General features: G+C 53.1%; 1 protein-coding gene across 1 annotated transcript; it reads right to left on the bottom strand.

Annotated features, from left to right (window-relative positions):
* Positions 1 to 2,969: 2,969 nt before the first annotated feature.
* LAMTOR5 (late endosomal/lysosomal adaptor, MAPK and MTOR activator 5) lies at positions 2,970 to 14,827 on the bottom strand. Its single transcript, XM_069945006.1, has 4 exons — positions 14,720 to 14,827; positions 5,251 to 5,312; positions 4,509 to 4,626; positions 2,970 to 3,691 (listed from the first exon to the last, which is right to left on the bottom strand). The coding sequence occupies exons 1-4, from the start codon at positions 14,752 to 14,754 to the stop codon at positions 3,631 to 3,633; spliced, it is 276 nt and encodes a 91-aa protein (XP_069801107.1). The 5' UTR covers positions 14,755 to 14,827; the 3' UTR covers positions 2,970 to 3,630.
* Between the last annotated feature and the right edge of the window lie 317 nt (positions 14,828 to 15,144).

The following is a 15,144-nucleotide window of genomic DNA, read 5'->3' as shown; positions in this document are numbered from 1 at the left end:
TAGGCAAATCCCTGCAAGGGGCATATCTGAGTGTATACCTGGCTACAAGAGGCGTAACTAGCTGCAGGTAGTGTACCTGACCCCAGACATGATGAGAGTTGTAGCTTTGCAGCAGCTGGAGGGCCAAGGTTCCCTACTCCTGTATTAAGTCTATGCAGAGAATTCAACCAACCGTCATGGATCCGGCTCTGAGTGGGATCTGGACTGGATCAGCTTTACAAGGTTAAATTACAGTCCAGGGCTGGGCAGGAACATAAACTCTCATAACTCACCTGTCCCTGTGCCTCTCCAGCGCCAGATTGCCACTCCGGGACCCCGCCAGGCTCCAGGATATGCAGCACTGGACATGTCACCACCCGGCTGATTTGATTAGCAGATTGAATTACCTGTGTTTTTTGTCTGAAGTCCTCCGAAAAGGAATAGTTAAGGCTGTGCTCTCTGGATGTGGGCTGAGCCGTGACAGCTTATTTCTACAAGGACAAGGTCTACATCCTGTGAGGGGGAGATGTGCATGCCCAGTGATCAGATATTGCGGTGGTCTTATACTTCTGAACATGAGAACCTCTGGACAGCCAGCCTCGGTAAAGCAGTTCTCATGCCTGCTCTATGATTCTCCCCCTTTATGTGATCTTGTAGATTCCCATTAGGTGCTGCTGCTTAGGATGTAAGGGAAAGTGTAATATCTCCTCACTATAAATTCTCTTTCCTGTAGTCTGAAGCAGCAGCACAAACTAAACCCCCCTATAAAGGTTTATGCATCTTACCGGAGTGTTGGTGTTATGTTTTCCTAGATGGGTAGACGTACACAGAGGCTAGAGGTCAGCATAGTCTTATAGGTGGGGGATTAACACTTTATTGCTTGTTTCCACCTGTCCTTACATTGCTGGAACATAGAATCTCCCCGCATCTGCTCAGTGTGGCTTCCTGCAATGATAGGACTGATGAAAACAAGCAAAACTATCTGACCATGCCAGAGGTGAGAGACACGACCTGCACGCACAGAGAAATCCAACTTTTCTTCCACCTTCTATAGGAATTGCCAGTATGGGCTGCCAGTAAGTAATATGGCTGCTCAGACAGAATTCCGCTCACCTGCAGTCATACTTATAGTTATGGTAATATAGTTATACTATATATAGTTATACTATATATATATGCGTCGGTGCCGGCTCTGTATCTGGACGCCTGACCTGTGTGGCGGAGGTTTGTCTGGTCTTAGTGGATATAGTTTTTATGAGGCGTTTCCAGCTATATGTTTTATTAGCCTGTGTGAGCTCTCTCAGACGGTGCCGCCATGTAATGACACTGTTGTAAGGGTATGTGCACACTGAGTAATTCTAACGTAAACCTCCGCTTGCGTCTCCGAGCCGTATCAGCCCAATTGGTTCCCTTTAAGAGTTGAGCATAACTGGAGCATGGGGCAGATCCTTCTGCATTGGAATCCCGGTGGCTGCAGCCTGTGGGGTCCTGGTGGGCACAGCCGTAGGCCACCGCCATGTTCTCGCGGACTCCCTGGGGCTGCAGCCGGAAGGGTCCTGGTGGACACAGCCATAGGCCACCTTCATGTTCTCCTGGTGGCTGCAGCCGGAGGGGTCCTGGTGGGCACAGCCATTGGCCACCTCCATGTTCTCCCAAACTCCCAGTGGCTGCAGCCCGTGGGGGTCCTTGTGGGCACAGCCATAGGCCACCTCCATGTGTTCTGGGACTCCCGGTGGCTGCGGCTGGAGGGGTCCTGGTGGGCAGAGCCATATACCACCTCCATGTTCTCACAGCCTCCCGTTGGCTGCAGCCCGTGGGGTCCTGGTGGGCACAGCCATAGGCCGCCTCCATGTGTTCTAGGACTCCCGGTGGCTGCGGCTGGAGGGGTCCTGGTGGGCACAGCCATAGGCCACCTCCATGTTCTCACGGCCTCCCGTTGGCTGCAGCCCGTGGGGTCCTGGTGGGCACAGCTATAGGCCGCCTCCATGTGTTCTGGGACTCCCAGTGGCTGTGGCTGGAGGGGTCCTGGTGGGCAGAGCCATATACCACCTCCATGTTCTCACGGCCTCCCTGTGGCTGCAGCCTGTGGGGTCCTGGTGGGCACAGCTATAAGCCACCTCCATGTTCTCCCTGAAGCTGCAGCCGGAGGGCTCCTCGTGGGCAGAGCCATAGACCACCTCCATGTTCTCACGGCCTCCCTGTGGCTGCAGCCTGTGGGGTCCTGGTGGGCAGAGCCATAGACCACCTTCATGTTCTCCCTGAAGCTGCAGCAAACGTTCGCACTCCAGCACAGTAGAGTTGTGCTTGTTCATCTCTAGTCATAATAGATTGCGGTCGATGGGTCAGGCTCACACAGTTTTTGAAGTCCATTTAATGTATAAAAACAGCTGCAGTTGTGCCATCCATTTTCAATTATAAAAATGGAGTCTAAACTTCCTTTTTTTTCTCTTATTAGGGTACAACATGGTTGGCTGTATTTTTGTGTACGATAAAAGTAACCATGTAAACGCAGTGTGAACCTGGCCTCATTCTATACAGTCCAGGCACACCACCCATCAACTTCAATGGAACTCAATATATATGAATGGACAGTACAGAGATCTGTATAGTGATCTCCTTGCAGCTAGGCCGGTAACCATGACAAGGAGGAGGAGGAGGAGGAAAGAAAGTTTCACTACTAGCGCAGACAGGTATTCTTTACTGTAAGAGCAGTGACACTATGGAACTCTATATTCTTTACTGTAAGAGCAGTGACACTATGGAACTCTATATTCTTTACTGTAAGAGCAGTGACACTATGGAACTCTATATTCTTTACTGTAAGAGCAGTGACACTATGGAACTCTCTGCCTCATTATGTTGTCATGGCTAATTCATTAAATAAGATGGAGGAGGAGGGGGGGGGGGGGCGGCCTAAGGGCTCAGACCAGAGCTACAGCTCATCAGCCCTCACCAGCATTATTACTCATAAAAAGTTACGGAAACTGACGTCACTGCGGTCAAAGCAGAGAGCGTGACCCCGACTTTATTGTGTCAAGAAGAGCTGAGTGTCTAATATCTCTGGAACAGTCAGTGGTGAACAGGTTAGTGAAGTCTCACAGAGGGCGTCCCTATCTATAATGCACAGTTACAGAGGGCGTCGCCATCTATAATGCACAGTTACAGAGGGCGTCCCTATCTATAATGCACAGTTACAGAGGGCGTCCCTATCTATAATGCACAGTTACAGAGGGCGTCCCTATCTATAATGCACAGTTACAGAGGGCATCCCTATCTATAATGCACAGTTACAGAGGTCGTCCCTATCTATAATGCACAGTTACAGAGGTCGTCCCTATCTATAATGCACAGTTACAGAGGGCGTCCCTATCTATAATGCACAGTTACAGAGGGCGTCCCTATCTATAATGCACAGTTACAGAGGGCGTCCCTATCTATAATGCACAGTTACAGAGGGCGTCCCTATCTATAATGCACAGTTACAGAGGGCGTCCCTATCTATAATGCACAGTTACAGAGGGCGTCCCTATCTATAATGCACAGTTACAGAGGGCGTCCCTATCTATAATGCACAGTTACAGAGGGCGTCCCTATCTATAATGCACAGTTACAGAGGGCGAGCTCTCGCTGGGGGGCTTCTGCACGGAGCTCTTAGGACGTCATTTTGTGGATTGCTACGGTCAGGTGGTCATGCTTCTGAATCATAATAGTCCTGCAAAGAGAAGTGACAAGACGTCAGCCGCGTGCCCTGCAGGTAAAAGATTACTCAGTAATGGGGAAGTTCAGCAAAAAAAAGTTTCTTTCAAATCAACTGGTGTCAGAAAGTTATATAGATGAGTAATTTACTTTTATATAAAAATCTCTAGTCTTCCAGTACTTATCAGCTGCTGTATGTCCTGCAGGAAGTGGTGTATTCTCTCTGACACAGTTCTCTCTGCTGCCACCTCTGTCCATGTCAGGAACTGTCCAGAGCAGCAGCAAATCCTCATAGAAAACCTCTCTTGCTCTGGACAGTTCCTGACATGGACAGAGGTGGCAGCAGTTGGGTAAGTTATAATAATTGTGTCAGACTACAACATTTAGTGAGAAATCACACCCGTGTTTTTTTTTTACGTGCCAGGCACAGCATAAAGGTGCCTCAATGTCACATAGTTTTGCTTTGTAAAAAAAAAAATAATAATAATAATAATATGCCTTTTTTTTTAAAACTAAAGCAGTCATCAATTCCGCCTAAATCTCCCCATTCTCTGTAGCAATCTATACTGTAATCCCCTGGGGACTCTGTGTGTCTTCTCACTGGTATTGCAGCCTACAAGCACCATCAAACTTGTGTCACCTGGGTGGGGCTTCATGGCAGTCCGGCCCCCATCTCCCCGCCCAGGTGACACTGTCCAGCAATGAAAGACACAGAGAGGTTTTATACCACTATATATAGAATGGGCAGCATCTAAGCTTGTGGATGGGGCAGGTAATCGTATATATAGTAAGGGGGACCGTGTCAAGGTAGGGAAAATCAGTATTTGCCCTACCCGCTGTCAGATTCCAGGCATACAACTGGCACGTCGGTGGGGTCCGCTGTAAGCTTAGCGGCCTGCTGAGGGAGTATGGAGATCACACCGGCGTGCTCATCAGACAGACTTCCACAACCTGCGAGAAGGGAGGAAACCGTATTATAAGACACCTGTCAGCTCAGCGCTCACAATTATCACCAGAAACAGCCAATTATCGGCCAAGTACGTCCAATAATGGTATGGTGTCATAGGGCCTATTAGTAGCAGGGCCGCATAACGTCTAGGCACCTGCACAGCAATGAGGGACAGGCTGACCCCAGAGGGAGTCCATGGCCCTGCACCCAGCCAGCATGTGTGAGACATTTAACCACTTCCATGCTGCACCGGGCGCAGAGCACTCAGCACAGTAGATGGAAGGCACTGCGAGGAAGGGTTCATGTCAGGGACCAAGCACAGTGCCACCCACACACTATACTGAGTGCCCAGCAAGGAGGTGGTTGGGTGAGGTGCAGTGGGACAGCATTAACCCTTCTTGCTGTGCTGAGTGCGCTGTGCCTGACCCAGCAAGGAAGGGGTAACGTGAGCGCTCTGTCCCGCTGTGGGATCTGCAGGTGGGTCCAACCATTCCCCTTCCCGGGGGCCGCCAGCACTCCAGATACCACCCTGATATTGCATGGAGTGACCCATGAGGCAGCTGGCAGGGTGACAGCCCGCTCTCTGGTGACAGTACACACAACGGAATAAAGCAGAGAAGACTTACACCCCAGGTTCAGGCCCTGAGAATCCGTGCACAGGACTCCAACGATGGACGGAATTTTCATCCTGAATGTAAAGACACAAGAAGTAAATCAGAAGAGGATGGTGAGAGGAAAGATGCCGGAAGCCGAACATGAGTACAGGTAAGAGCGGAGCCCCTCATATGTCATATCCGGAAGGCTGGGTAATATGGACGCCCCAGAGGCTACAGCTTTGACTCCCAACAACAAGCCATGACAGGCTACAGAGCTGCGTAACGTGACAGGCTACAGAGCAGTGTAACGTGACAGGCTACAGAGCAGTGTAACGTGACAGGCTACAGAGCTGCGTAACATGACAGGCTACAGAGCAGTGTAACGTGACAGGCTACAGAGCAGCGTAACGTGACAGGCTACAGAGCAGCGTAACGTGACAGGCCATCCTACAGGCTACAGAGCAGTGTAACGTGACAGGCCACAGGCTACAGGCAACAGAGCAGCGTAACGTGACAGGAAACAGAGCAGCGTAACATGACAGGCTACAGAGCAGCGTAACGTGACAGGCTACAGAGCAGCGTAACGTGACAGGCCATCCTACAGGCTACAGAGCAGCGTAACGTGACAGGCTACAGAGCAGCGTAACGTGACAGGCCACAGGCTACAGAGCAGCGTAACGTGACAGGCCATCCTACAGGCTACAGAGCAGCGTAACGTGACAGGCCACGGGCTACAGAGCAGCGTAACGTGACAGGCCATCCTACAGGCTACAGAGCAGCGTAACGTGACAGGCCACGGGCTACAGAGCAGCGTAACGTGACAGGCTACAGGCTACAGAGCTGCGTAACGTGACAGGCCATCCTACAGGCTACAGAGCAGCGTAACGTGACAGGCCACAGGCTACAGAGCAGCGTAACGTGACAGGCCACAGGCTACAGAGCAGCGTAACGTGACAGGCCATCCTACAGGCTACAGAGCAGCGTAACGTGACAGGCCACAGGCCACAGAGCAGCGTAACGTGACAGGCCACAGGCTACAGAGCTGCGTAACGTGAATGGCCACAGGCTACAGAGCTGCGTAACGTGACAGGCCACAGGCCACAGAGCTGCGTAACGTGACAGGCCACAGGCCACAGGCTACAGAGCTGAGTAACGTGACAGGCCGGAGGCTACAGAGCAGCGTAACGTGACAGGCCACGGGCTACAGAGCAGCGTAACGTGACAGGCCACGGGCTACAGAGCAGCGTAACGTGACAGGCCACGGGCTACAGAGCAGCGTAACGTGACAGGCCACGGGCTACAGAGCAGCGTAACGTGACAGGCCACAGGCTACAGAGCAGCGTAACGTGACAGGCCACAGGCTACAGAGCAGCGTAACGTGACAGGCCATCCTACAAGCTACAGAGCAGCGTAACGTGACAGGCCACGGGCTACAGAGCAGCGTAACGTGACAGGCCACGGGCTACAGAGCAGCGTAACGTGACAGGCCACAGGCCACAGAGCAGCGTAACGTGACAGGCCACTGGCTACAGAGCAGCGTAACGTGACAGGCCATCCTACAGGCTACAGAGCTGCGTTCAGTGGACGCCGACATGGATCTCCTTTCCTGGTGATATACATTATTGTTTGGGCCTTCGGCCTTTTCATTTTACTCTGCAGCTTCATCCTTGTACTTGTGTCTATCTCATCACTTTACATTTACACCGGTTAGGTTCCTTTTTTACTATATGGTCGGCTTGTCCTGGTACCGTGCTTATTATACACGGTACTATGGTGGTTTTGTTTATGTATTTTAGATGTTTTTAATCAGTTTGTCCCACTGTTTTTCTGGTATCAATAAAGTTTACTTTGATATACAATACATATATATATTTTTTGATTTATTTCTCTTTGGATGTGCCACCGATATTTTCGGCATGCTCTTCTCTGTGGTTCCTGATTAGAGCTGCGTAACGTGACAGGCCACAGGCTACAGAGCAGCGTAACGTGACAGGCCATCCTACAGGCTACAGAGCAGCGTAACGTGACAGGCCACAGGCTACAGAGCAGCGTAACGTGACAGGCCACAGGCTACAGGCTACAGGCAACAGAGCAGCGTAACGTGACAGGCCACAGGCTACAGGCTACAGAGCTGCGTAACGTGACAGGCCATCCTACAGGCTACAGAGCAGCGTAACGTGACAGGCCACAGGCCACAGGCTACAGAGCAGCGTAACGTGACAGGCCACAGGCTACAGGCAACAGAGCAGCGTAACGTGACAGGCCACAGGCTACAGGCTACAGAGCTGCGTAACGTGACAGGCTACAGGCTACAGAGCTGCGTAACGTGACAGGCTACAGGCAACAGAGCAGCGTAACGTGACAGGCCACAGGCTACAGAGCAGTGTAACGTGACAGGCCATCCTACAGGCTACAGAGCAGCGTAACGTGACAGGCTACAGGCAACAGAGCAGCGTAACGTGACAGGCCACAGGCTACAGAGCAGCGTAACGTGACAGGCCATCCTACAGGCTACAGAGCAGCGTAACGTGACAGGCCACAGGCTAAAGAGAAGCGTAACGTGACAGGCCATCCTACAGGCTACAGAGCAGCGTAACGTGACAGGCCATCCTACAGGCTACAGAGCAGCGTAACGTGACAGGCCACAGGCTACAGAGCTGCGTAACGTGACAGGCCACAGGCTACAGAGCTGCGCAACGTGACAGGCCACAGGCTACAGAGCAGCATAACGTGACAGGCCACAGGCTACAGAGCAGCGTAACGTGACAGGCCACAGGCTACAGGCTACAGAGCAGCGTAACGTGACAGGCCACAGGCTACAGAGCAGCGTAACGTGACAGGCCACAGGCTACAGAGCAGCGTAACGTGACAGGCCATCCTACAGGCTACAGAGCAGCGTAACGTGACAGGCCATCCTACAGGCTACAGAGCAGCGTAACGTGACAGGCCACAGGCTACAGAGCTGCGTAACGTGACAGGCCACAGGCTACAGAGCTGCGCAACGTGACAGGCCACAGGCTACAGGCTACAGAGCAGCGTAACGTGACAGGCCACAGGCTACAGAGCAGCGTAACGTGACAGGCCATCCTACAGGCTACAGAGCTGCGTAACGTGACAGGCCACAGGCTACAGAGCAGCGTAACGTGACAGGCCATCCTACAGGCTACAGAGCAGCGTAACGTGACAGGCCATCCTACAGGCTACAGAGCAGCGTAACGTGACAGGCCACAGGCTACAGAGCAGCGTAACGTGACAGGCCATCCTACAGGCTACAGAGCAGCGTAACGTGACAGGCCATCCTAAAGGCTACAGAGCAGCGTAACGTGACAGGCCACAGGCTAAAGAGAAGCGTAACGTGACAGGCCATCCTACAGGCTACAGAGCAGCGTAACGTGACAGGCCATCCTACAGGCTACAGAGCAGCGTAACGTGACAGGCCACAGGCTACAGAGCTGCGTAACGTGACAGGCCACAGGCTACAGAGCTGCGCAACGTGACAGGCCACAGGCTACAGAGCAGCGTAACGTGACAGGCCACAGGCTACAGAGCAGCGTAACGTGACAGGCCACAGGCTACAGGCTACAGAGCAGCGTAACGTGACAGGCCACAGGCTACAGAGCAGCGTAACGTGACAGGCCACAGGCTACAGAGCAGCGTAACGTGACAGGCCATCCTACAGGCTACAGAGCAGCGTAACGTGACAGGCCACAGGCTACAGAGCAGCGTAACGTGACAGGCCACAGGCTACAGAGCTGCGTAACGTGACAGGCCACAGGCTACAGAGCTGCGCAACGTGACAGGCCACAGGCTACAGAGCTGCGCAACGTGACAGGCCACAGGCTACAGGCTACAGAGCAGCGTAACGTGACAGGCCACAGGCTACAGAGCAGAGTAACGTGACAGGCCATCCTACAGGCTACAGAGCTGCGTAACGTGACAGGCCACAGGCTACAGAGCAGCGTAACGTGACAGGCCATCCTACAGGCTACAGAGCAGCGTAACGTGACAGGCCATCCTACAGGCTACAGAGCAGCGTAACGTGACAGGCCACAGGCTACAGAGCAGCGTAACGTGACAGGCCATCCTACAGGCTACAGAGCAGCGTAACGTGACAGGCCACAGGCTACAGAGCAGCGTAACGTGACAGGCCATCCTACAGGCTACAGAGGAGCGTAACGTGACAGGCCACAGGCCACAGAGCAGCGTAACGTGACAGGCTACAGGCTACAGAGCAGCGTAACGTGACAGGCCATCCTACAGGCTACAGAGCTGCGTAACGTGACAGGCCACAGGCTACAGAGCAGCGTAACGTGACAGGCCATCCTACAGGCTACAGAGTAGCGTAACGTGACAGGCCACGGGCTACAGAGCAGCGTAACGTGACAGGCTACAGGCTACAGAGCAGCGTAACGTGACAGGCCACGGGCTACAGAGCAGCGTAACGTGACAGGCCACGGGCTACAGAGCAGCGTAACGTGACAGGCCACGGGCTACAGAGCAGCGTAACGTGACAGGCCACGGGCTACAGAGCAGCGTAACGTGACAGGCCACAGGCTACAGAGCAGCGTAACGTGACAGGCCACTGGCTACAGAGCAGCGTAACGTGACAGGCCACTGGCTACAGAGCAGCGTAACGTGACAGGCCATCCTACAGGCTACAGAGCTGCGTTCAGTGGACGCCGACATGGATCTCCTTTCCTGGTGATATACATTATTGTTTGGGCCTTCGGCCTTTTCATTTTACTCTGCAGCTTCATCCTTGTACTTGTGTCTATCTCATCACTTTACATTTACACCGGTTAGGTTCCTTTTTTACTATATGGTCGGCTTGTCCTGGTACCGTGCTTATTATACACGGTACTATGGTGGTTTTGTTTATGTATTTTAGATGTTTTTAATCAGTTTGTCCCACTGTTTTTCTGGTATCAATAAAGTTTACTTTGATATACAATACATATATATATTTTTTGATTTATTTCTCTTTGGATGTGCCACCGATATTTTCGGCATGCTCTTCTCTGTGGTTCCTGATTAGAGCTGCGTAACGTGACAGGCCACAGGCTACAGAGCAGCGTAACGTGACAGGCCATCCTACAGGCTACAGAGCAGCGTAACGTGACAGGCTACAGGCTACAGGCAACAGAGCAGCGTAACGTGACAGGCCACAGGCTACAGGCTACAGAGCTGCGTAACGTGACAGGCCATCCTACAGGCTACAGAGCAGCGTAACGTGACAGGCCACAGGCTACAGAGCAGCGTAACGTGACAGGCCATCCTACAGGCTACAGAGCAGCGTAACGTGACAGGCCACAGGCTAAAGAGAAGCGTAACGTGACAGGCCATCCTACAGGCTACAGAGCAGCGTAACGTGACAGGCCACAGGCTACAGAGCTGCGTAACGTGACAGGCCACAGGCTACAGAGCTGCGCAACGTGACAGGCCACAGGCTACAGAGCAGCGTAACGTGACAGGCCACAGGCTACAGAGCAGCGTAACGTGACAGGCCATCCTACAGGCTACAGAGCAGCGTAACGTGACAGGCCACAGGCTACAGAGCTGCGCAACGTGACAGGCCACAGGCTACAGAGCTGCGCAACGTGACAGGCCACAGGCTACAGGCTACAGAGCAGCGTAACGTGACAGGCCACAGGCTACAGAGCAGCGTAACGTGACAGGCCACAGGCTACAGAGCAGCGTAACGTGACAGGCTACAGGCTACAGAGCAGCGTAACGTGACAGGCCATCCTACAGGCTACAGAGCTGCGTAACGTGACAGGCCACAGGCTACAGAGCAGCGTAACGTGACAGGCCATCCTACAGGCTACAGAGCAGCGTAACGTGACAGGCCACGGGCTACAGAGCAGCGTAACGTGACAGGCCACAGGCTACAGAGCAGCGTAACGTGACAGGCCACAGGCCACAGAGCAGCGTAACGTGACAGGCCATCCTACAGGCTACAGAGCAGCGTAACGTGACAGGCCATCCTACAGGCTACAGAGCAGCGTAACGTGACAGGCCACAGGCTACAGAGCAGCGTAACGTGACAGGCCACAGGCTACAGGCTACAGAGCAGCGTAACGTGACAGGCTACAGGCTACAGAGCAGCGTAACGTGACAGGCTACAGGCTACAGAGCAGCGTAACGTGACAGGCCATCCTACAGGCTACAGAGCAGCGTAACGTGACAGGCCGCAGGCTACAGAGCTGCGTAACGTGACAGGCTACAGGCTACAGAGCAGCGTAACGTGACAGGCCATCCTAAAGGCTACAGAGCAGCGTAACGTGACAGGCCACAGGCTACAGAGCAGCGTAACGTGACAGGCCACAGGCTACAGGCTACAGAGCAGCGTAACGTGACAGGCCACAGGCTACAGAGCAGCGTAACGTGACAGGCCACAGGCTACAGAGCAGCGTAACGTGACAGGCCAGGATGTGACCCATAGAAGGGTAAGGCCTCCACCTGGGTAATATCTGTGCAATCCATTAGAAGATGACAGAAAAACTCCAATCTCCAGCTGTACATGGCTATACAGCTATAGGAGGGGGGGGTGTATACAGCTATAGGAGGGGGGGTATATACAGCTATAGGAGGGGGGGGTGTATACAGCTATAGGAGGGGGGGGTGTATACAGCTATAGGAGGGGGGGGTGTATACAGCTATAGGAGGGGGGGTGTATAAAGCTATAGGAGGGGGGGTGTATACAGCTATAGGGGGGGGGGGTGTATACAGCTATAGGGGGGGGGGGTGTATACAGCTATAGGAGGGGGGGGGGGTGTATACAGCTATAGGAGGGGGGGTGTATACAGCTATAGGAGGGGGGGGGTGTATACAGCTATAGGAGGGGGGGGGTGTATACAGCTATAGGGGGGGGGGGTGTATACAGCTATAGGAGGGGGGGGTGTATACAGCTATAGGGGGGGGGGTGTATACAGCTATAGGAGGGGGGGGGGGTGTATACAGCTATAGGAGGGGGGGTGTATACAGCTATAGGAGGGGGGGTGTATACAGCTATAGGAGGGGGGGTGTATACAGCTATAGGAGGGGGGGGTGTATACAGCTATAGGAGGGGGGGGTGTATACAGCTATAGGAGGGGGGGGTGTATACAGCTATAGGAGGGGGGGGTGTATACAGCTATAGGAGGGGGGGGTGTATACAGCTATAGGAGGGGGGGGTGTATACAGCTATAGGAGGGGGGGGTGTATACAGCTATAGGAGGGGGTGTATACAGCTATAGGAGGGGGGGTATACAGCTATAGGAGGGGGGGTGTATACAGCTATAGGAGGGGGGGTGTATACAGCTATAGGAGGGGGGGTGTATACAGCTATAGGAGGGGGGGGGTATACAGCTATAGGAGGGGGGGTGTATACAGCTATAGGAGGGGGGGTGTATACAGCTATAGGAGAGGGGGGGTGTATACAGCTATAGGGGAGGGGGGGTGTATACAGCTATAGGGGGGGGGTGTATACAGCTATAGGAGGGGGGTGTATACAGCTATAGGGGGGGGGGTGTATACAGCTATAGGAGGGGGGGTAGTATACAGCTATAGGAGGGGGGTAGTATACAGCTATAGGAGGGGGGGTGTATACAGCTATAGGAGGGGGGTGTATACAGCTATAGGAGGGGGGTGTATACAGCTATAGGAGGGGGGGGTGTATACAGCTATAGGAGGGGGGGGGTGTATACAGCTATAGGAGGGGGGGGTGTATACAGCTATAGGAGGGGGGGGTGTATACAGCTATAGGAGGGGGGGGTGTATACAGCTATAGGAGGGGGGGGTGTATACAGCTATAGGAGGGGGGGTGTATACAGCTATAGGAGGGGGGGTGTATACAGCTATAGGAGGGGGGGTGTATACAGCTATAGGGGGGGGTGTATACAGCTATAGGGGGGGGTGTATACAGCTATAGGAGGGGGGTGTATACAGCTATAGGGGGGGGTGTATACAGCTATAGGGGGGGGGTGTATACAGCTATAGGAGGGGGTGGGGGGGGATACAGCTAAGGAGGGGGGGTGTATACAGCTATAGGAGGGGGGGTGTATACAGCTATAGGGGGGGGTGTATACAGCTATAGGGGGGGGTGTATACAGCTATAGGGGGGGGTGTATACAGCTATAGGAGGGGGGGTGTATACAGCTATAGGAGGGGGGGGGTGTATACAGCTTATAGGAGGGGGGGTGTATACAGCTATAGGAGGGGGGGGTGTATACAGCTATAGGAGGGGGGGTGTATACAGCTATAGGGGGGGGTGTATACAGCTATAGGAGGGGGGGGGGTGTATACAGCTATAGGAGGGGGGGTATACAGCTATAGGGGGGGTGTATACAGCTATAGGAGGGGGGTGTATACAGCTATAGGGGGGGGTGGTATACAGCTATAGGGGGGGTGTGATAAAGCTATAGGAGGGGGGTGTATACAGCTATAGGAGGGGGGTGTACACAGCTATAGGGGGGGTGTATCCAGCTATAGGAGGGGGTGTATACAGCTATAGGAGGAGGGGGTGTGTATACAGCTATAGGAGGGGGGGGTGTATACAGCTATAGGAGGGGGGGGTGTATACAGCTATAGGAGGGGGGTGTATACAGCTATAGGAGGGGGGGTGTATACAGCTATAGGAGGGGGGGGTGTATACAGCTTATAGGAGGGGGGGTGTATACAGCTATAGGGAGGGGGGGGTGGTATACAGCTATAGGAGGGGGGGGGGGGGTGTATACAGCTATAGGAGGGGGCCCGTGTATACACGCTATAGGAGGGTGGGTTGTATAACAGATATAGGGTGGGGTGGGTGTATATCAAGCTATAGTAGGTGGGGGTGTATACAGCTATTAGGAGGGGGGGTGTTATACAGGCTATAGGTAGTGGGGGGTGTAAGGGCTATCAGGAGGGGGGGGGTATACAGCTCTATAGGAGGGGGGGGGGTATACAGCTTATAGGTAGGGGGGGTGGTTCTACAGCTCTAGGACCGGGGGGGTGTATACTAGCTAATAGGAGGGGGGGTGTATCCAGCTATAGGGGGGGTGTATTACAAGCTATAGGGAGGGGGGCGGGGGTATTATACAGCTATCAGGAGGGGGGGGGGGTATACAGCTATAGGGGGGGGGGTTGTTATACAGCTTATAGGGGGGGGTTGGTTATACAGCTATAGGAGGGGGGGGTATACAAGCTATAGGGGGGGGTGTTTGTATACAGTATAGAAGGTGGGGTGGTGTATCACTTCAGCTATAGGGGTGGGTGTATACAGCTATAGGGGGGGGGGGTGTATACAGCTATAGGGGGGGGTGTATACAGCTATAGAGGAGGTGTATACAGCTATAGGGGGTGTATACAGCTATAGAGGAGGTGTATACAGCTATAGGGGGTGTATACAGCTATAGGGGGTGTATACAGCTATAGAGGAGGTGTATACAGCTATAGGGGGGTGTATACAGCTATAGGTATATATATATATATATATATATATATATATATATATATATATATATATACATTAGTCACTCACGTCTCCTCCAGGTGCTGCTCCAGAGCCGCCTCCATGATCGGGAAATGTGACAGGAAGATGCAGTTCCTGTTATTTCCTGAGATGCTGCAGGACCTGGCGATGATGTGATCACGTGATCAGTCACATGCACAGGAGGGGACGGCTTCTTATTACCAAGCTAAAGGACCTTTGGTGATGTCATGACCACGTGATCACTCACAAGTACCGTGTATATAGCAGAGCTGTGGTTATGTGTCATGTGATACAGCAGAGCTGTGGCTGTGTACGATCTATGCTCTATGTAGCAGAGCTGTGTACGATGCTATGGCTGTCAGGAGGTGACATGTGTATGCTATGGCTGTCAGGAGGTGACATGTGTATGCTATGGCTGTCAGGAGGTAACATGTGTATGCTATGGCTGTCAGGAGGTAACATGTGTACGCTAT

The sequence above is a fragment of the Dendropsophus ebraccatus genome, chromosome 11 (genome assembly GCF_027789765.1).
Source record: "Dendropsophus ebraccatus isolate aDenEbr1 chromosome 11, aDenEbr1.pat, whole genome shotgun sequence".
NCBI lineage: Eukaryota > Metazoa > Chordata > Amphibia > Anura > Hylidae > Dendropsophus > Dendropsophus ebraccatus.
Note: the sequence above shows the minus strand (reverse complement) of the source record. Positions and strands in the feature narration are given on the sequence as shown.

Bases quoted from the DNA above. Each gene is read 5' to 3' on its own strand.
- LAMTOR5 (XM_069945006.1), bottom strand. From the start codon at position 14,754: ATGGAGGCGGCTCTGGAGCAGCACCTGGAGGAGAC. The intron at 5,313-14,719 runs GTGAGTGACTAA...CTTTACATTCAG, and splicing joins GAGCAGCACCTGGAGGAGAC to GATGAAAATTCCGTCCATCG. The intron at 4,627-5,250 runs GTAAGTCTTCTC...CCCTTCTCGCAG, and splicing joins TCAGGGCCTGAACCTGGGGT to GTTGTGGAAGTCTGTCTGAT.